The sequence below is a fragment of the Notolabrus celidotus genome, chromosome 8 (assembly GCF_009762535.1).
Source record: "Notolabrus celidotus isolate fNotCel1 chromosome 8, fNotCel1.pri, whole genome shotgun sequence".
Taxonomy (NCBI): Eukaryota; Metazoa; Chordata; class Actinopteri; order Labriformes; family Labridae; genus Notolabrus; species Notolabrus celidotus.
In genome coordinates, this window is record NC_048279.1 from 34233237 (window position 1) to 34256417 (window position 23181).

The 23181-nt window shown below is 41.0% G+C and overlaps 1 protein-coding gene across 2 annotated transcripts in view; it reads right to left on the minus strand.

The window, feature by feature from the left end:
* Nucleotides 1-23181, minus strand: part of pde6a (phosphodiesterase 6A, cGMP-specific, rod, alpha) — a 93543-nt gene that overhangs the window by 22595 nt on the left and 47767 nt on the right. For both annotated transcript variants that reach the window (XM_034690077.1, XM_034690075.1), the window contains exons 6-13: nucleotides 20432-20584; nucleotides 18568-18657; nucleotides 16366-16506; nucleotides 10962-11036; nucleotides 10795-10859; nucleotides 9059-9125; nucleotides 8095-8142; nucleotides 583-732 (exon numbers count right to left, since the gene is read on the minus strand). In XM_034690077.1, coding sequence (XP_034545968.1) covers nucleotides 583-732; nucleotides 8095-8142; nucleotides 9059-9125; nucleotides 10795-10859; nucleotides 10962-11036; nucleotides 16366-16506; nucleotides 18568-18657; nucleotides 20432-20584 — 789 coding nt within the window. The remainder of the gene's footprint in view (nucleotides 1-582; nucleotides 733-8094; nucleotides 8143-9058; nucleotides 9126-10794; nucleotides 10860-10961; nucleotides 11037-16365; nucleotides 16507-18567; nucleotides 18658-20431; nucleotides 20585-23181) is intronic.

Here is a 23181-nt window from a genome sequence, read left to right on the forward strand (position 1 = left end):
ATAACGTTTGTTGTGATTTGGCGCTATACAAATAAAGATTGATTGATTGATGACAATGATACATTTTATACGTTGAATCTAAATCAAGAACAAGTAGGCTCCTTTAGATGTGCAACATGTCCTCTTTAAACACTCGGGGGTGATAAATATGTATTACAAGTACCTTGTAATAGTTTTGAAGTGATTACAAGCTGAGACTTTCCCCCTGGTGTGTGTTTGTTATGTAAACACTGCCACACACTATCTGTAAAAACCATCAAACCTCAAAGCTCTCTGAAGAGATATTTGGTGAAATCAGTTTGGTGGAACCGCAGTCAAATTACACCAAATCCAATTTGGATGTCAAAGTAGAGTTTGTGATTATAAAGACTTTGATTTAGACGGAGCAGAGGAGGATCAAACTGTCATGTTGTGTATTTAAAATGAATTCTGAGTAGCGAGGCAGAGAGAGGAACTTCAGTAAGAAGCCTCAGGGCCCGGAGATAAATAATGCAGACGCTCTGAATGGCCTGAGTGTATTTATAAACCAGTGACTCAGTGCTGCCACACACACAAACACACACTCACACACACAGCCTTTACCTCCATCAGTGTTTCATCCATTTCATCAAAGGGTTTCCCATCTTTCCTATTATAGAACGTGGCCACTCCCACTATCTCCTCTTTCTTGTTGACGATTGGCATCGACAGGACGTTCTTAATGGTCCAGCCGGAGTCGTCCAGAGGCTCTTTCTGGAGACACACACACATGCACACAGTTTACAACATGACTTTACAGAAGAAAGAGCTTCTTGTGTGTTTTTATTTCTTTACACGGACGTTTTTACAAAAGGTTTTTCCTCCATGACCGTAACAGGAGAGCAGAAACGCGTGAGAAATGAAATGTGACCTTCCTCATTCAGGGGAATGTGAGAGACGATCAATAATTCACCTGCTCACTTCCCCTAAAATCCGAACATCCTGCTGCAGCACTTCTTAAAATGTGTGCTTGTTGCTGCTGCTGCTGCCGTACTTCAGCCTCACAAACAGCATGGACACAAAGAGGAAAACAAAACAAGGTGTGCTTAGATTACCTGTCAGGAGTCACAAAGAACAAGAGAGATAAAAAAAAACACCATATTCATCCTTCACTGGAGGACTTTGTGGGTTTAACAAAACTGGATGATAGGAAAATACAACTTTCAGAGGATGTATGTTTCTGCGTCATGGGTATCTGGATAAACAAGCGTTTATTCACAGCAGGTAAATGTTCTTTAGAGGGAAATAAAAAGAAACACATACAGAAATCTAACCGAGCAGAAACACAGAAGAAACAGAGAGAGAAAGATTGGAGGTGTCACACAGGTAGAAACACAAATCTGAGATAGAGTGCATGCAGCATATCCCAGATCCACAGCTCAACATCTTTCTTTCAACTTCATCGCTCCTCAGCTTTACATTGTAATGTAGAAACAACATAAGATAAGATAAGATAAGATAAGATAAGATAAGATAAGATAAGATAAGATAAGATAAGATAAGATAAGATAAGATAAGATAAGATAAGATAAGATAAGATAAGATAAGATAAGATAAGATAAGATAAGATAAGATAAGATAAGATAAGATGAGATGAGATGAGATGAGATGAGATGAGATGAGATGAGATGAGATGAGATGAGATGAGATGAGATAAGATAAGATATTACTTTATTGATCCCCGGGGGGTAAATTCAGTTGTTACAGCAACCCAGACATAAGTACAATCAAGAAGAAGTTTCAACAAGTAAAAATAAGTAAAAATAAAAATAAAATAAAATAAAAATAAAATAAAATAGCCAGTTTCCGTAACCGAGGATCGGACCGCCAAGGCCCCCGCCTTTGTCCGCCGCCCAATCCACTTCGCACCGGACCCCTGTGAGTCCCCCTGCAGGTGGTGAGTCCACGGGAGGACGGATCCATGTATCCCATTCGGGCTGAGCCCGACCGGGCCCCATGGTTAAAGGCCCGGCCACCAGGCGCTCGCCTGCGGGCCCCAACCCCAGGCCTGGCTCCAGGGTGAGGCTCCTGTGGCCCTCCGGACAGGGTACACTTAGTCCTGTTCTTCTTCTTCATCAGGTGTCTTTGGGCCGCACTTTGTCTGTCCCCTCACCTCTTTGCCCCAGGCGGAGGAGTTTAAGTATCTCGGGGTCTTGTTCACGAGTGAGGGGAAAAGGGAGCGGGAGAGGCGGCGTCTGCAGTGATGCGGGCGCTGTACCGGTCTGTCGTGGTGAAGAGAGAGCTGAGCCAGAAGGCAAAGCTCTCAATTTACCGGTCAATCTACGTTCCGACCCTCACCTGTGGTCACGAGCTGTGGGTAGTGACCGAAAGAACGAGATCGCGAATACAAGCGGCCGAAATGAGCTTTCTCCACAGGGTGTCTGGGCTCAGCCTTAGAGAGAGGGTCAGGAGCTCAGACATCCGGGAGAGGCTCAAAGTAGAGCCGCTGCTCCTCCACATCGAGAGGAGCCAGATGAGGTGGTTTGGGCATGTGGTTAGGATGCCTCCCGGGCGTCTCCCTGGGGAGGTGTTTCGGGCATGTACGACTGGGAGGAGGCCACAGGGAAGGCCCAGGACACGCTGGCGAGACTATGTCTCTCAGCTGGCCTGGGAGCGCCTCGGTATCCTCCCAGAAGAGCTGGTGGAAGTGACCGGGGAGAGGAGTGTCTGGGCTTCCCTGCTGAGACTGCTGCCCCCGCGACCCGGATAAGCGGAAGAAGATGGATGGATAAAATAAAATAAAATAAAATAAAATAAAATAAAATAACAATAGATAAATAAAGCTAGAATACAATTTAGATATATACAATGTTACAAATGGAATTTAAATTAAATAGAAGTAATTACAGGCAGTATTAAAAAATGTCAGTAGTGACAGGTTGACTAACTACAGAGATGCATGATGTAAAGATGTCCATGGCCACTTTCTCAAAGGCTGTCATGTCATCTCCTTCTGTAGCTTTTAGTCATTTTTAATCGGATGGTGCCATTTGTAATTTTTTATTTTTTTATTTTCTTCTTTTCTTTTTCTGTTTTGTTCAATCTTGATCTTTTGTCATGCTGCTATAGGCTTAGACTGCCGGGGGGAAGTGGCGCACTGACACACTGGGATCCTATCTCACCCCCTTCCCCCCAACCCCCTCATCACTTACTTTAACCCTCCCTGTCCCATTAAAGTTACTAACCATAGACCTTTCTAGAGTCCCTGAGCTCCCTTGTCTCGTAGGTTCCTCTGAGCTGCCTGTGGACGTTCCAGACTCCAGCTGATACAGATGTGCTGGACTCCAGCGGCAACAGCTACTACTACTCGTCTCATCACTATCACCACTCCCTCTCTCTCTTATTCTCCTCTATCCCTCTTTCAAGACCCAACTCCGTCGAGGCAGATGGCTGTCTAACATGAGTCTGGTTCTGCTCGAGGTTTCTGCCTGTTAAAGGAAGTTTTTCCTCACCGCTGTAACTAGCTAAATACTGTGAGGTGCAATGCTCATGATGGATTAAGGTGGGGTCAGACTGAGTCTTACCCTGTCTTGGTGTTAGGTCTCTGTTCAGAATTTGACATAGAGTGGTCTAGACCTAAGCGTCTTGAGATAATGTTTGTTGGGATTTGGCGCTCTATAAATAAATATTGATTGATTGATTGATTAATTGACTTTGAAAGCAGAAACTTCTTTGGACTGTTGACAAGACCAACAGTCTGGTTTTCCATGATAAGATTGTACCTGAATGAGGCATCTTCGTCTCTGCTGTGCATTCATAATGTGATCTCACATCAGGAAAGGCTTCACATGCAATGCAAAATCACAGCTAACAAGCATCCTGATGTATGTTTTCAGCAGTATGATCCAACCCTTTCCATTATTGCTCATGAGATGAGTTACAACACATCATCACAAAATAGCTCCTCTATCCCTGAACCTCCATAAACCTCAGGCAGACATCAAACTGTGTAAGTTAAAGGTGGATTTCAGACCCTGAAAGTCACTATGCAGAACCAGGAGCGATGTTTAAGCAGTAAAAATGGCCGCCACTGCATCAGTATAATAAGGACGAATATAATAGGAGCCTCACGGCCCTCAGGAAACTAATTTAAACCAAGGGGAGCAGTGAATGAGGGACATACCATTCATTCAATTAGGACTATAGGCAGAATCCTTCCCTTTGATTGTTCCCTGCTGGACTCCTGTGGCACGTGAGAGCCCATTCTACAGCACTGATAGCTGTTTAATACATGAATCTAACATATACTCTTCACTCTATTATAGTCAAATCATTCCAGAGAAAAGGCTTATATGTGATGCAATTACTGTAATCTGACTGCAGAATGCTAATGCCATCTATTACTTTACAAGAATCTGATTACAGATAATGAGCAGATATCTCTTATCTCACAGAAACAACTGGTGTGAGCAAACATTACGATGTGCTGAATGCATTCTTTTCTTAATAAAGAAATAAATGAGAAGATTTCATTTGGATCGTAATAATATAGGAGAGGTTGTTGATGATTGTATCTGGATTTTGCTCTGAACAAAAGCATCTAAGAAGGCAATAAATGTAAATATGAAGCCAGACGCTTTATTAAGAATATTTTTATCATCTAATGAGAAACAATAAAACAGCTCTGCTATAAGCTCTGTCTCCACAAATCTAATAATGTTCTGTTTCTGTTGACTCTGTCAGGAAGAAGCTAATTCAACAACAGCACTATAACTGAGGTTTGAAGTGATGCTGAAGTACAACAAATTCAGGTCCACTGAAACTCTCTGTTCTTTTAAAATCCAGGTAGAAGACTCACCTGTTAAAAGATGCCTTTATATGATTATTTATAACATTTAAGCTTGCACTTTAAATCTGACTTATACATCTTTAACCCTTTGTTTTTCTCTGTGCTTTGTTTTTTATGACTTTTAAAATAATAATAATAATTGTATTTGTTTTATTTTGCTTCACATTGGCAGCAAAATAAAACAGACAGTTCATAAAAACAAACAAGTCAAGATAAAGAAATAAAACACACTTTTAAAAGACATAAAATTCCCCTAAAAAATAGAATTAAAAAAGAATTAAAATTATGTTAAATAGATTTAGAATGAAAAGTATAGAAAAGATGGTTAAAATAAAACTAAATTAAATCAAATTCAACATCTTGTGTTTTCTAATAAAAGCCAAGAAGAAGAAGAAGAAGAAGAAGAAGAAGAAGAAGAAGAAGAAGAAGAAGAAGAAGAAGAAGAAGAAGAAGAAGAAGAAGAAGAAGAAGAAGAAGAAGAAGAAGAAGAAGAAGAAGAAGAAGAAGAAGAAGAAGAAGAAGAAGAAGAAGAAGAAGAAGAAGAAGAAGAAGAAGAAGAAGAAGAAGAAGAAGAAGAAGAAGAAGAAGGATGAGGAGAAGGATGAGGAGAAGGATGAGGAGAAGGAGAAGAAGGATGAGGAGAAGGAGGAGAAGAAGGAGGAGAAGAAGAAGAAGAAGAAGAAGAAAGTGGAGAAGAAGAAGAAGAAAGTGGAGAAGAAGAAGAAAGTGGAGAAGAAGAAAGTGGAGAAGAAGAAGAAGAAGGAGAATAAGAAGGAGAAGGATGAGGAGAAGGATGAGGAGAAGGAGAAGAAGGATGAGGAGAAGGAGGAGAAGAAGGAGGAGAAGAAGGAGGAGAAGAAGAAGAAGAAGAAAGTGGAGAAGAAGAAGAAGAAAGTGGAGAAGAAGAAGAAAGTGGAGAAGAAGAAAGTGGAGAAGAAGAAGAAAGTGGAGAAGAAGAAGAAGAAGAAAGTGGAGAAGAAGAAAGTGGAGAAGAAGAAGAAGAAGAAAGTGGAGAAGAAGAAGAAGAAGAAGAAAGTGGAGAAGAAGAAGAAGAAGAAAGTGGAGAAGAAGAAGAAGAAGAAAGTGGAGAAGAAGAAGAAGAAGAAGAAAGTGGAGAAGAAGAAGAAGAAGAAGAAAGTGGAGAAGAAGAAGAAGAAGAAAGTGGAGAAGAAGAAAGTGGAGAAGAAGAAGAAGAAGAAAGTGGAGAAGAAGAAGAAGAAAGTGGAGAAGAAGAAGAAGAAGAAAGTGGAGGAGAAGAAGAAGAAGAATCCAGTTATCTTTTATTTTTTATCTGCTGAATTGATGTTGTTGCGGCCATTGTTTTTGTTATGGTAGTTTTGTTGTTGTGGTTGGTATTCCAATTCAAGATCCTGCTCATCACCTACAAAGCCCTCAATAACCTCGCCCCGTCTTACCTGACCGGCCTCCTCAAACGCCACTCCCCATCTCGCCGCCTCAGATCATCAGATGCCAACCTCCTGTCCCCCTATCACCAAGTCCAAGCACCGCACCTTAGGGGACAGAGCCTTTGCCATCGCTGCCCCGACTCTCTGGAACTCTCTCCCTCCACAAATCCGTAACTCTGACTCTCTCCTCTCTTTTAAAAACCACCTCAAGACCTACCTGTTCCAAAAAGCATACCACGCATGACCTCTCCCCCCTACCCCACCTCTGTCCCTGTTTTGTTTGTTTTTATTTATGTGTTTTATTTTCTTTCTTTAGTTTTCATCTTATGTAAAGAAAAGCGCTATATAAATTCTGTGAATTATTATTAGGGCCCGAGCACCGACAATGTCGGCGAAGGCCCTCTTGTAACCCGAGGGATTATTATTATTCTTCTTCTTCTTCCGCCGTTTGAATCCCAAATTTGCATGCTTCAACGTGCCCCAAAAGTCACGAAACTTTGCCCAAAATTCAGCCTTGAGAGAAATTCTCATATTCAGTTGTTTGTTTCTCAAAATTCGCTCTATAGCGCCCCCTACACCCATGGAAATCAGATCTGCCACTGGGAAAGACTTACATGCATGAAATTTTTTTTGCATATCTATCATGTCAAGACAAAAAAAAAAGTCTATTATGGTCATGGTCTACACCCAACAGGAAGTGCACAAATTTAAGGTGAAGGCCAGATTTTGGCGATTTTAGGGTACGTATATAAGAGATTTCGTCTAACAATGTTGCTCCGATCAACTCCCAACCACGCACATTTTGAAGTAGACAGATTGACGATCAAAAGTTATCAGACAGAATTTCTCTAAGTCAATCGGTGTGGGCGTGGCACCTCGCTACATCTGGAGGACATTTTGAAAATCTCTAAACAGTAATATCTCTCATATGCAATAATGGATCAGGCCCAGACCGGTCATGCATGATAAGTGACCGAGCCTGAACGCCTCTATAGGCAAATATTCACCAATATCATATAGCGCCCCCTACTGGCAGCACAAAATCACATGTACTACAGTTTTTATCCAATCAACTCCTGCCTCGCACCCAATGTTGTTGTCACACTGGAGATGAACATTTGTCGAAGGACTCTTCCTAAATCAATGGATGTGGGCGTGGCCACGCCTCAAACTCTGATGTCTCGCCATGAAACAGGAAATCCTTATAGTCCTTCATACAGTGTTCAATTTGTTTGAACTTACATACACATGATCAGGGTCCATCCCTCAACACAACTATGGACTCATTTATCTACTACAGCCATAGCGCCACCCACAGGAAATACATGGTACTGACATTTACATACAATACCCGATCTCTTCCAAATTTCACATGTCTCTACATGGACCCAGCCTGAACTCATCTATATACACCTGTTTGTCATATGAATAGCGCCACCCAATGGACACAAGCAGTATTTACTCTCAGAACATGTTTTTAACATGCCTGTGATCACAACTCTTTCTATAATGATCTGTGATGAACAATCCTTCAGAACATAATTAAAGACACAGCAACACCTACTGGTGACAGGTGGTACTGCAATGTACACTATGCTGATAACTGCACGAGTATGCTGACAGTTTCAGCCTAGGCAGCACAGCAAAACCTGCAGCACATCAGGCGGTGGCTTACATCAGGCGGTGGCTTACATCAGGCGGTGGTGCACATCTGGGACTCGCGCACATCAGGCGGTGCTTGAACGAGGGCCCGCACATCGCCGCTTGCGGCTTTAATTATTATTATTATTGCAGTCATTCAGATCATTGTTGTCGCTCTTGTTGTTTATTGCAGTCTCCTAATTGGTGCTTCCCTAAAGACAAAACATTTAGCCATCCTACCTGGAATTTGAAGAAATCATCCTCGGCTGCGTTCATTATGTTGCAGATCTGTTGAAAAATGGAAATAAGAAGATGCATCACAGCTGGATCACAACATCTCATCACAGCTACCACAATCTGAGAGGCTGTTTTTATGAACAAGACAAATGCAGATGATGAAACTAGAATTTAGACCAGAATCTGCTCTCAGCACAATCTGAAATTGTTGTCGTCATCAAAAAGCAGTTCAGGAACTAAGCATGAAGAAGACATCTTCTTCTCCTGTGCTTACATGAAAAGCTCCAGCTTCAGCTTTTTGTGTTTGAGTGACTGCCCGTCATTTTCAGGAGTTGACAAGAAGTTTTATCACCCCACAGGAATCCATTCAAAAGCCCAGTGTCACATTCAAAACCATTAGTGTCAATCTGACGCGTCTTTCTCTCCTCCATTTATGAAAAGGTGTCTCTGTGCAGAAACGGAGCTCTCACCTCTTACATGATGTAGGAGAGGACAAAAAAAAGGAGAATACTTTGAAGAGAAAAGATCATGTTACGGTTAAAAAATGACACACGCCAAAGACGATGAAAGGACAGGACAGCAGTGGAAGGACGGACAGGAAGGAAGAGGCAGATGGGGGGGATAATAGATGGATAGATGAGCGACGGCAGGCTCAGCAGTTTGGGGAAAGCACGGTGTGATTAATTACAACTGCTGCAGAAATTACAATTATACATCACAGCAGCGTGTGGCTGAGCACTTTTCATTTCCACAACCGTGTGCACACTGACAACTGTGTAATAAGGCCTAATGGTGTTCTGCTCGTCTGACCACCCGCAGCCTCCAATGAAGGTTTGGTGTAATAAAGATACTTTAAAGGACACTGCTCTTACATGGACGCCTGCACAGCAATAAAGTTCATCTCAAACTTTGAGTGAGTTTTTGTTCTAAGCTAGAAGTTTGAGCCAGAAGAAAAAGTGACACTAACCAGTCCAGTCTCTGCCACATAGGTGGGTAAACCAGTACTCAGGACCCAGTGATCTGCTGTAGGACTCCTGAGGAGGAACACAACAAGACAGGACTATCTTTAACATCTGAACAATGTGCCGAATGCATTTCTGTCCTCATAAAACATCAACATAGAAAATGAACAACAACAACAACAACAATGAAACTTTGACCCCTGCAATGTTGACACACATATCTATGACAGGAGTTCACAACCTTCGTTCTTGGACTTTGTGTAGCCCCCTGAAATGTTTTAAATCTTTAGTGAAATCTTTTGACTCTTGGTTGTCTGAGTGTTTACGTCTTAGGAGATTATTCTAATGTGTTTTTCTTAATCTACTGTAAGAGCTGATGTTTCTTGCCTTCGTTTTTCACACAACAGCCCCCTGTAGATCATTTAAAGAATAGCACTGGTTGTAAAAAGAAGTTAGCTTGTATTAAAAGTCTATAAGAAAATGTCCCAACCTCTCACTTGATTTCATACCTGAGTATGTATCTGTCTAAAGCGTTTATGGCTTTCAGAGTGTTTGAGTCACAGTTATCAGTCAACCAGGATAGATGGAAGCATGGTACTCTTAGGTTTTCTTCTCCCAATTAACTCACTACACTGCCGGCCGCTTGAACACCATGGGGTCTAGATCCTTCAGTTGATCTGACCCCGATCTCTGGAGCTCCCTTCAACCAGACTTCAATGACATTGACTCTCCTTCCATTTTCAAAGCCAGTTTGAAAACACATCTCTTTTAAACTGGCATATTTACACTGATTTCAACCCTTCACTGCACTGTATCTTATCTTGTTAATTTTATATATTTACCCTGTATCATGTCTTGTTGAGTTCATCAATTATTCTTGTATTGGTCATTTTTAAACTCTACCTTGTAAGGTGACCTTGAGAGCTCTGAAAGATGCCTATAAAATGTAGTATAATTTTTTTTTAATTTTTGCATTGTATTTAATTGTATTATTATTATTATTATTATTATTATTATTATTATTATTATTATTATTATTATTATTATTATTATTATATGTTTTTATTGTATTTTATTGTATAAAAATTATTTTTATTTGATTGTATTGTATTAGTATTATTATTTTATTTTTATATTATTTTTGATTGTATAATAATTATTACTATTTTATTTATTCTATTGTATTAGTTAGTATTATTTTATTTTATATTATTTATTTCATTGTATAATAATCATTTCTATTTTATTTCTGTATTATAATAATTATAATTTTATTTTTATATTATTTTATTGTATAATTATAATAATTTTATTTTTATATTATTTGATTTGACTTGATTATTTTTAGTTCTATTAATATTGTCATATTTTTTTATATTTTTTAAAAGATATTATTTTATCAGTATTTTTTTATCATTATTATTATTAGTAGTAGTAGTAGTAGTAGTAGTAGTAGTAGTAGTAATAGTAGTAGTAGTAGTAGTAGTAGTAGTAGTAGTAGTAGTAGTAGTAGTAGTAGTAGTATTCTAATTATTATTATTATTTCATTATTATTATTATTATTGTTTTATTATTATTATTTCCAGTATATCTGTTCACTGCTGGTTACAAAAAATTGAGACAGAGCCATTAACAACTCAAACTAATGTGTGATTTCATTGTGTCTGCATCAAAACACTTCATATCATATTTATGCTACAAGACTTCAGCAACCTTTAATTAGATCTGTGTTGTGACTTACGGTATGACTTTAATGTCCTCTTTGCCGTGCAGGATGTAGTCAATCAGTTTGTAGAAGATGATTTCCTAGTGGTAGAGAGATAAAAGTCTTGAATAGAAGCAGTGCAGGATTTATAAGGAGCTATAACAGGAGAAGCAACAGAGTAACAGTGATCGATATCTCCTCACCCTGCCGTCCGGAGTTTTAGGTCCATCATACGGGGGAACTTCTCCCATCAGAACAGGCCACAGGTCAAAAAACTCCTTTAAACACAGAGAGAAACCAAATGAAGGATTTAGAAGCTGCTGCTGCGTCTGTGCTGTGGTTTCATTATTCAGAAGAAATAGCTGTGTGTTGTAGAAACAGCCAGCAGCACTATTCAGCCTGAAATTGCTAATACCAGCAGCCTTCATGAGGGTAATATTTTTTTTGCTCTCTCTTCACAAAGTGCACGCTTTCAAAAAGCTGAGTTACTAGTTCTTGTTTATTCTTAAGGGCTTTATTCATGAAACCCAGTGTTGTTAGCAGACAGCCATCTGTGCGGGCAGACAACATGTGTTTGTTCTCAGATAGCAGGTGTTAGGAATCAACTGCAGCTGCTTGTAATTAGGTGACAGACAAAGCCAATAAGTAGAGTTTATGACAGCATGTTAGTTATGACAAATACACAGATAGTGTAACGTAAGATGGTGAAAGTATCATTTCTTTCACTGCAACAATGGGAATAAGAAAGTTAAAGAATGAGGCGGGTTAGACGAAGAAACCTCAGAGGAGCTTCTGAAAATAACTCCTTCAAAAAGAAGAGGAGGAAAAACCACAAACAGATCTCATCAACGCTCTGTTGGGATGAAAATGGTACAAAAACAAGATTCAGAATAAGTGAATAAGTGAAGAAGAAGTTAATTTTCATATAGAGTGGTTCCAGTTTTTCTCAAGGTAGACAGAGAGAGAGAGAGAAAGAGAGAGTTAATATCGTACAGCTGGTGGACGTCCAGTCAGTACGGGAAATTGCATCATGAAGCGGTCCAGCTTTTAAAACACTGTTGAAAATGGAGCTTTTATATCAGAAAGACAAAAGTAGTGACTGTAAATGACCTTTTAAAGGTGACATATCATGCAAAATTGACTTTTTAATGGTTCTCTACCTGAAATATGTGTCCCTGTCTACAAAGCCCCCGAGAATGAAAAAAATCCATTCTGCCCCTGTTCTGATTTCTCCACCTTTCTGTAAATGTGTGTGAAACGAGCCGTTTCAGACTTCCGTGTTTTTGTTACGTCACAACAATATCCGGTCTGTCACAGAGTCAGAGCTCGGAGCTTGTTCAGCCCATAGACTGTATAAAATACAACTCAACCCCTCCTCCGTTTTTCATTACCTGCACAAATGTGTGCTAACAAGGAGCTTAGGAGGGAGGCATGCTAGTTGTAGGCTGTCTTAATAAACACAAAGGTCGGTTTTACTCCCCACGTCTGCAGATTTGAAGATCTAGTGGATGATTTTTATTTATCATGGATAAGTGCTAGCGCTAGTTAGCATAGCTACATAGCTACATGTCATAGCTGTAGCTGTGTACCAAGACACACGTCTACATACTGACGAATAAAACAACAAGAAACACTAAATCTGTGACCAATCCTTCAGAAAAGGTCCCGCTGCCTTTCTGGTAGAGGTCGGTTTTACTCCCCACGTCTGCAGATTTGAAGATCTAGTGGACGATTTTTATTTATCATGGATAAGTGCTAGCGCTAGTTAGCATAGCCACATAGCTACATGTTCGTAGCTGTGTACCAAGACACACGTCGACATGCTGATAAATAAAACAACAAGAAACACTAAATCTGTGACCAATGGTTCAGAAAGGTCCTGATGCAGGCGCCTCTCCGTCAGGATCAGATTCTGGATCAGATTCAGAGGGTTGAAGTAACGTGATCTCTGAGCAGCCGTGTATATTCAGCCAACATGTAAACATTAGATCAACGTGCTGGAGAGCCGAGGCACATCCACTTCCGGAGGGGGCGTGGTCAGAGAGAAAACAGAGTGTTCTGAGGAGGACTGAAGAAGAGGGCTTTTCAGGCAGACCAAAATCTGATTTCAAAGTGTTTTTTTGAGCATAAACTTTAAAGACATGTTTTGGGGACCTCTTAGACCAATATATATTGATGAAAAAAGCGTGATATGTCACCTTTAATGCAGGTGCATTAACATGTGAGGAACATTTTGACATAACAAGAGATGAAGCTAAATTTTTACCACTGAAAAACTTGTCAGGAAGTAGAATCGCCAATGCTTTACCCGAATTGGTCATGTCCTTCTTCTGACCTACAAAGCCCTTAATAAATCAGACACCTTCATATCTTAAAGACCTCATAGTGCCCTATTACCCCCCTAGAACACTACCCTCCCAACATGCAGGCCTGCCTACAGTCTCTAAAAGTAGTATGGGAGGTAGAACCTTCAGCTATCAGGCCCCTCTTCTTTGCCTCCTGGACCCTGACTGGTAGATGATTCCAGACACGCTCTCAACTTTTAAGAGTAAGGCTTCAATCTTTCCTTTTTGATAAAGCTTATAGTTTAGAGCTGGATCAGGCTTGGACCAGGTCTTAGTTATGCTGCTATAGACTTAGACTGCCGGGGGAACTGGTGCACTGACACACTGGGATCCCATCTCTTACTTTAACCCTACCTGTCCCATTAAAGTTACTAACCATAGACCTTTCTGGAGTCCCTGAGCTCCCTTGTCTCATAGGTTCCTCTGATCATCCCTCTGTGGACGTTCCAGACTCCAGCTGATACGGACGTGCTGGACTCCAGCGGCAACATTTACTACTACTCGTCTCATCACTATCACCGCTTCCTCTATCTCTTATTCTCCTCTATCACTCTTTCCAGACCCAACTCGGTCTCAGCAGATGTGTGTCTAACATGAGTCTGGTCCTGCTGGAGGTTTCTGCCTGTTAAAGGAAGTTTGTCCTTGCCACTGTAACTTGCTAAATGCTGCAAAGTGCTCTGCTCATGGTGGATTAAGATGAGATCAGACTGAGTCCTGTCTGTAAGATGGGACTGGATCTGATCCTGTCTTGACGTTGGGTCACAGAGTACGGTCTAGACCTGCTCTGTTTGGAAAGAGTCTTCAGATTACATGTGTTGTGATTTGGCGCTATACAAATAAAGATGGATTGACTGTTTCTGTATTTGAGACTTTAAAACCAAAGTAACATCTTAATGTAGAACAGGGTGCAGAAATATGTAAAGTATTTAAGTTTAAGTCATTCCTTTCATAAACCTTGGTATAAGTGTGAAGTAGAGGCAGACCCTCTCCTCAAAAATCCAATGGGAATGATGGTATTTAGAAACTGGGGCCTTACATTGACAAACTTAGTAGTTTTGAGGACTTATCATTCAATTAAGCTTTATTTATATATCACCTTTCATGACATCAAATGAAATTCAAAGAGCTTTACTGCAATTAAAAACAAGACAAAGCTGAAATCAAATAATCACAAAACATTCTACATATAAAAAACTAAATGGATTTTGAAGTAGAGACCAAAAACAAAACAATATATGTAAATAAATTAAGTTAAATGATTAAAATAACAATAAGAACTGTAAATATTATGTCATGTCTGTTGAGGTGGTCTTATTGCAGTTCAGTCAGACAACTCACGTTCACTTAAGATAAAGTTTATTGCAGCATACAGTATTGTGTTTGGCGTATGGGCTCCGAACCTCATTACTCAGCATATATTATTTAAATGTATACATTTAGGAGCAATGAGATAGGACTAACCCCCCTCTGAGCCCGCAGGTGGATGCCGGGGAGGAGGTGGGTACAAAGTTTGCACACAGCACTGAGCAGGACAGCAGGAGCACTTGCAAAGCAGAGGCAGAGACAGAGACGGGGAGACATGCAGCTTAAATAGACCGCCAAATGAGGATGTTGAGATCAGCTGATAGGGAGGATGATGACATGTCAGTATGACTGAGCGCAGCTCGAGTTGTCTGCCTGAACTAGCTTGCAGGCGGCGCTCCATTAATGAAAACAGCTACTATGGGTTATTTGGATCATTCTTGTTGTGTATGTCTGATTTACTTTTCATGTTTTTAAGCTGTGCTTAAACCATAAATTGTCTCTTTGAGGACATCTAAGTTTTCTAAAGTGGGGCGCTGGTGGCCTAGCGGTCGTAGCACCCCACATACAGAGGCTACAGTCCTCGCCGCAGGGGTCGCCGGTTTGATTCCCAGCCGGTCGACCATTTCCTGCATGTCTTCCCCCGCTCTCTACTCCCCACTTTTCCTGTCTCTCTTCAGCTGTCCTGTCAAATAAAGGCAACAAAAAAAAGGCCAAAAATATAACTTTGAAGAAAAAAAAAATTCTAAATTAAACCAAAAATATATATAGTTAAAATAAATACATAAAAAAAATGGGTAAGGATAAATGTTGATGATAAATAAATTCTATAAAAAATAATAAAACAACATTAAAATCAATATAAAACTTTAAACTAATAAAACGTATGATGTATTATGTGTTCAAACATTTTGAAACTGCTCCAGCTGAAGGTTCATGCCAACAGCAGGGACGCTGGCTGTAATGGCAACATAAGATCAGAGTGTGTCCACTACAAGTTCTTGTTTCTACCACTGATAGACTTCAAATGTTAATATGGAGAGTTTCCTTTGATGAATTGTCCTTTTGTTCAGGACTCTATTTACAAAAACGATAACTTTACCTCACAGAACACAGGAGCTTATATCCTACATCTGTTTACTCGTTGATATTTATTTTAGGAATCACTGGCTTTAAATCTTTTAGTTCAGGTCAAACTAAATATTTTGGAAAAACATGACTGCATTAAAGCCTAATCCATTGATTCAGCAACAACGGCTGTGTTCTGCATGTGAAATGTTTCTGATAATGAAGTCTGGTGGAGTTTAGGAATCCTATCTATGATGTTATTACTACCTATTGATATTGCTGCCTGTTTATGAGCTGATGGTTGATTTTATCTTAAGCAGCAATATCTCAACACTTTTACCTTTTAGTTCCAAAGTATGTCAACATTGGGCCCAGGTAAGTTTGTGTTGACTCCATGTCACAAAGCTGTGTCTCTTTTCTAACCCTGTCCTGTTCATGTGTGCTGACAGAAAGAGAACACATCCTAATCTCTTCAGTCAGTGAAATGTATCACTCTTTTTAAATTCTTGCTGCTGAAAATGCAAAGAAAGGCTGTTCCCCTCTCCTGCTGTAAATCATCTCCTCTGACACCGACCCCACGGCAGCTTCAGCCATTAAAAACCACACTATAGAAGTAATCAGTCTTGTCACTGATGCTCTTGTTTGCTTTTGTAGGTCATAAAGAGGCATCACTATTAATTTCAGTCAGTTTCACAATCATTTAAAACTCCTGAAAAAGGCTTTAAGGGACCCGTCAGTGCACATTTGGAACATGACAATCCAGCACAGTGCAGCAGAGACAGGGACCTGCAGACAGGGGGGAGGACGGTTCTGCTGCTGATCTCTTTATTAATTGTTTTGTTTGTGTGTCAGCTCACCCCCTGACTCCGACTGTGTGTCTATGGTAACCCACCTTGGTCTTGGTCATGTCCAGCAGACCCACGGAGTAACGGTCACAGTTGAGGAAAGCTCTGACTGTGTACAGGGCTTTGTGGAACTGCCTCTCTATGTCCGTCAGCTCTTCAAACACCTTGCTGGCCGACCACAGCAGCACCTGGAAAATCAACATGAAAGGAGGAAATAAGGACAGATTCAAAGGCTGGACCAGGTGTTTTGATCGGATATATATCCCTCCTTTCTTAGAGTACTCGCCTTGATCATTTGAAGCAAATACTGACTCATGAAGAGCGGAGAAAGTGGATCCATGAACCTTTTTTTGACTCTTTAAACCGGCGCCAGATTTAAGCTTAAAAGAGGTCAGATGGGGGACACTCTCAGCCCCACAAATAAACCCCAATTGGGTCTTCAAAAAGGAACCAGGCTCATTAATTATTCATTTGATCACCAGGTTAGCTCAGTTGTTCAAAACAGCTTTTATCATTTGAGGATTTTATCGATATATATATATATATAGAGAGAGAGAGAGAGAGAGAGATCTTGAGCCTTGGCCTGGACCACTCACTCTCGCACCGCCTGCAGCTGGTACAAAATGCTGCTGCCTGTCTCCTCACTGGCAAACACAAAGGTGACCACATATCCACTGTCCTAGCTTTGCTGCACTGGCTCCTGGTTGCTTTTAGAATAGATTTCAAAATTGTATTGTTTGTCTTTAAAGCTCTTAATGGCCTAGCCCAGTGGTTTTCAATGTGGGGGCCACCAGGGGGCGCTAGGGGGGGGGGGGCACAGAAAATTAGAGGGATGGGGAAAAAATAGAATCTTATTATTTGTATCCTTTTTTTAATTATTATTATTATTTTTACATGTTTGTTAATAATTTCCTATGCTAAACAAATGTTATAATTATTGAAAAGTGAATAAAAGTAGGAAAATACATTCTAAAAGTTAATGTTTCTTTACATATTTTGAAGCATTGTCTGTGGGTTTCCAAAGGGGGTCCCCGGCCAGAAGCTAATGCTGTTTAGGAGGGCCTTGGCATGGTATAGTTTGGGAACCCCTGGCCGAGCCCCCCAGTGCCTGACCGAGCTTCCCGATTACCATGTCCCTGCCAGAACACTGAGATCAGTTGTTATTGGTCGACCCCAAAACGAGGCTTCAAACCAAAAGTGAGCAAGCCTTTGTGGCGGCTGCTCCTCGGCTCTGGTATATCTGTCTGCGGGATCAATTGAGGTTTTTAAATCATCATCTTCTCCCTGGCTTTTAAACAAGGTTGAGTGGACATCTGGCAAAATCTTAATTACATTTAATTCATTTTGTTCCATCTTATCTTATTCTACATTTGCACTGTGTTTATGTATCTTAGTTTTATATCTTTGGCATGGTTTGGGTTATTTTTGTCATTTTCTGCTGCTTTTGATCTGTACAGCACTTTAGTCAACTCCGGTTGTTTTAACCCTTCTATTATCCTTGGGGTCAATTGGACCCCATTCAATGTTTAATGTCTTTAAATTAATGACTAACATCATTTTTTAGGCTTCATATTTCATGACTGTTCCTAATTTAATTGGGACAACAAGGGAAAACGTAAAATTTAAATGTTGATATGTTCCAATTTCCTATAAAAGAAATTACGCATCTGTGTTCCTTGGGATCAATTTGACCCCAGGCTGTTTTAGCTGTATATAACATAAGAAATATTAACATTTTACACACAGTTGTTTTGGTTGTTTTGGATAATAATGAGGTCAATATAACCAAGGACACTTCTGCGTTTGACTGCAGGAGCTGGTATCGAACCGCCAACCTTTAGATTGAGATGTAATATTTCCAGCCACCATGAAGACATCTGAAGACATTCAGTGATGTGTCCTGTGTCATACGTTCTGATAACACAGAAACAAGGCAGGGCCGACGAGAGCATGACAAACTTGCAGCAGTTTGATGTTCTGTTTTACAAATGAAGTCCTTCTAATGCTTTAAATTGTGTTTATGCTTAAAGTATATTTTATTTAAAGGGATATTTAGGTAGGCAAGTACCTGACACATAAACCTGGGTAACAATCAGTTTCTGGAGGTTTAAATTGCTGGGGTGAAATTGACCCCAAGGATAAGAGTTGTTAGTAAATTTGAGGGTAACAGGAGGGTTAAACGTGCTCTATAAATAAAGATAATTGAATTAAGATATCAAAGGAAGGAGCAGCAAGCCCTGCGGACTCACCTGTCCCCTCCTGGTCTCACAGTTGTGCAGGTAGCTCAGGTGGAACACTCTCAGGAGCAGGTTGGCAAAGTTGAGGTACTTGTTTAGAGTCTGGAAGAAAGCAGCACAAACTTTCATCTGCATTAACCATCACAGCCTTCAGATTTATATGAGTGTAATGGTATTCTTAACCCTGCATTCAGAGGAGACGACACATTTCAAACTGCAAACATGTTATTTTGAAGTCAAAAGTGCTGATAGCTGAGTTTGACCTGTGGAATTATCCTGAAAGGTAGGCCACCTCATTTTCTCTCAGCACAGAAACATATGATTTCAGAGGAGGGTTTGGACTGTGTGTCATGAAGGGGATCTCAGGTTACGTAACACACCTTGAATCAGGGTCCAAAACTTTCAGCTTGTCAGCGTGAGGAGGAGATTAACTTCAGGTAATGTGCGGTAAGATTAAACTTTGATTGAGGAAGTATTACAAAGATTTAACACCCGACTGGCTGAGCAATAACAAGTCACACCACACTCGTCGTGTTACAGTTTTGGCAGTCATTTTTCAGTTTAGCCGTTTCTTGTGACTCTCTCATCGCAGCGGCCAAGCGTCTCTGCACCCACTGGAAATCTCTCCCTCCAAATGGTTTCTGACAGGCTTCTCTTGGCCGACAAATGCTCTCCTTTCAGCTGTCACAAATTTACAGGATCAGAAGTGTTAGTAATGATTTGGGCTTAAGATCATGTAGCGTTATAACTGCTAAGTTAAGGTGACTTGCACTGCAGGGCGGAGCAGTGGATGGGTTGTTGTTTCAGTCGGTGAAGCAGGGACTTCATGCTGTTTAGGAATTAAAGCCAACTGACTCCGGCTTGACAGGAAGCAGAAAATAAATGCCTCTTAGTTACTTTGTACTGTCATCCTCATATTGTTTTGTTTGGCTTTTGTAACACACCTTGTATTTGATTGTCATGTAAGGAGGAGGGAACTTACAAAGAAGGTTTGGAGAAGGACAGAAAAAACACAAGACTTGGTACTTTTTTAAAGTTTTGAAAACCAATCACTACTTCTGAAAACAAGCAACATGGCTGTCTGTTTTATACATAAGTATAACATTTAGCTTCTATTATATTAATTCATGTTTAGTGGATAAACATGTTTAAATCATGTAGTTTTAACATGACATTCAAAATCCTTCAAACTACAAGATTGCTTTATGTCCACACAACCTAATGGGTTTAGGTAGGAACCCCATTTGCAGTACCTCTCCAGAGCAGAAGGTGGCAGTAACGAGCGACATCTACGGTGGAGAAATGTCTTAATAAGCACTTATTTGTGTCTACTGTGGACTCTTTCAGGTTCCTGGGATCCACTATCTCCCGGGACCTGAGGTGGACCTCCCACATAGACCCAATCAGAAAAAAGGCCCAGCAGAGGATGTAGTTCCTGCGTCAGCTCAGGAAGTTCAACCTGCCCCAGGAGCTGTTTGACAGGTGTACCCTGCCTTCTGCCCAAAGTCAGCTGGGATAGGCTCCAGTCCCCCGTGACCCCAAACAGGATAAGCGGTCACGTTAATGGATGGATGGATTGAACTTTAGTTTTGTTCAGTCAGCAATTATTAATTAGTGTTATTGTACCATTTAAAATGAAGTTGGACCCAGACATTGCAAATAAGTAATGATAACATCAACACTCAACATATTTATAATTAGTTTGGTCAACAAAATTGTGTCTCGCTAAATGAAAGCCTTTTAATTAGGTGGACATTATTTCCATAATTTGATTTCGTTCACCCAACAAATTATTTCTTTGAGTGTATCCATGTGACTGAATCCCTGAAATCAACCGGTCAGGTTTACTTCAAAAACAGGTTGCATTAGTTGTTACCTCCTCATCCTTGCTGGTGAAGTGCGGTCCATCCAGCTTGTTGATTGCCATCATGACAGCCACCACATCTTTCCCGTTCATGATGGGGACAGCCAGGACGCTCTTGGTCTGATACTCGGTCAGCACGTCCACAAAGTCGCTGAAATGAGGGCTCTGAGTAAAGACAAAGAGAGTATTTGATTGTATTTAATTGCCAGCTCTTTGCCCCTGCGCCCATCCAAACTTCCAGACTCAGCTTTGATGAGCACTCCTCTTTTACTTTACAGTCTGTAAATGCTGCGAGCAAAGGCCTTCCATTATCCCAAAAACTTTAGGGGCCCTTTCTGTCGCACTCCACCTACTGCTCCTCCCGTGCGGCAGGGGTCATCAATTGTGTCCCTCCAGGGGTGAGGCAGAAAAAGAGCAGCTCATTAACGGCAAAGAAGGAACAGAAACCTGCAGAGAGCGGCCCTTAAGGGAGCAAAATCAGTGACACAGTCCCTATTTGGGTAAGGCGAGTTCTGACTCTTCATTTCGATTTTCCTTTTGGGTTTGAAAAGGAAAGACACACAAGTGAGTGTCAGAGAGGGACTGATCGAGTCAGAGAGAGAGAGTGAGACAGGAGCATTGATATTTCTTACAGATTGCAAAGGATGCACAAGTTAGAAGAGCAGAGCACTTTGCAGCATTTAGCAAGTTACAGGGGCAAGGACAAACTTCCTTTAACAGGCAGAAACCTCCAGCAGGACCAGACTCATGTTAGACACACATCTGCTGAGACCGTGTCGGAGAGAGGGATAGAGGGAGAGGAAGAGAGAGATGCATTTGTCCTCTTGTCTCTTGTTTTTTAGCATATGAAGTAACAGACACAAAATCAGTGTTACTCCTGTGTGGGTAGAACTCTACTGCAATGTGTCTGAATGAGCCACTCAGCCTGGTCAATCAGGTTTTAGAACAACAGCTGCTCTACTGCTACATCGTCTCTTCAACCGACCTCACACCCATCCAGAGGAAAGAACGCCTGATAGTTAAACACGCGCATCATTAAGGTTTCATAGATCAGTCTCTTGGTGCATTTAGATCAAGAGTTCTGGGGTCTTTTAGCCTCCAGAACTACTTTACCATGAACTAAAAGTCTCCTGTGCCCCCATTGTTGTCTGCGTTTCGACCGCGGGCTGAAGTCCAGGGTAGATTGTGCAAATCAGGCCAGTTCTACACCACCAGACCAGTAGAGGGCAGTAAAACAAAGACAAATGCCATTCATCACAGACGACACCATAGAAGCAGATGGACAGGCAGGTATCATTATGAGCAACACAACAGTTAGCCTGTTAGCATGAAGAGACTCAGCTGGTGCTGTTCTAGATGGTGCTATATTTCATCACAGATGGATTCACTGAATCAACACGTGAGAGGAGATAAGCGCGAGTAGCAAAGACGTTTCAACACGGCTTTAAAATCCTTTTCAACTCGAAAAGCCGTGGCAGAGATCGACCGGTGTTTTGGTTTAAACAGCGACCCTGTTAACTGGAGACTCTCAGCCGGATTCATCCCTCATAAACGTCTTTAGACCATCATTAAATATCTGATGAGGATAATTTGAAATCTTAATAAAAACTAAACTAGTTTGCATTCCCAGGAACTCCCTCTGTGTTTCAACAGCTGTGTAAACTCCACAAACACTGACACGTTCAGCTGAAGGTCTCCAGTTTACAGGGTCACTTTTAAAACCGGAACACCGGGAGGAGAGACGCATTGAAGGTGGGCTGAGAGAAGACTACTGTTACAAGCTGCTAAATCAAGAGAATCACAGCTTCTTCTTTTGAAAAGTGCACACACTGCAGGCAATCTACCAATCAGACACTTTCAGCATTGCAGGCCCCGCCCCCCGAAACACCCGGGACCTTTTAAAAGTACTACCCCCCCCTAGCAGGGGCTTTTTAGGGGGAGAATATCTACCCCTGAACTAAATTTAGACCCTGGGTCCACCGGTCTAAACGTACGTAGTTCAGGGGTAAAGTTCCTCAGGTTGAACAACGCCTTTAGGAACCTAACAAGTGCTGCTGCACGCAAAGAGAAGAAATCTGAGCAGCAAGTAAACCAAACCACATCCTGAATCTGCACAATCCTGAGCTTTAGTAGCGTTAATGCTTTTGTGTGTGTGAGTCATAAATTGCAGCAGAGTGAAGCTCCAACATGTTTCTGTAAGTACAGAGCTGCCCTGTGTCATTCTTCAGTGTTGTGCTTAATTTATGCATCAGTTTGAGCAGCAGTAATGAGATTGGAGCAGCCATCATCAGCACAAGCTACAAGCTAAGTTAGTTAATCCTCCTTTGTATTTTAAAGTCTCAAGTTGTCTCGGTCTCCAGGCCTGCAGTGGAAGCAGGAAATGAAGGAGAAAATCACTCGGAGGGAGACGAGGCTGATCCTGGATCTGCACAGTACTGTAGCTCATTCAACCGCAGTCTTACACGGCTTACAAATAACCCCGCTGCAAAGATCTGGGCAGTTTGACAGCTTGTTATTGGGCGACCTTTGACCCCTTTAGAGCCTGGAGAAGTTTTTATCCTGCTTGTTATCCTCAGCTGAAGCTCGGTATTGACCTTTACCCAGCAGCTCTACGCTTCAGGAGCATTATCCAAGCACAAAATTTACTTTGATATGAAGAAACATGTTTTACATTTACTTAAACTATTCACATGCATAGTCTTGCAGGTATGCAGGTGAAATAACCAAGTAGGAATATGATGGAGATTGATTTAATTTGTATT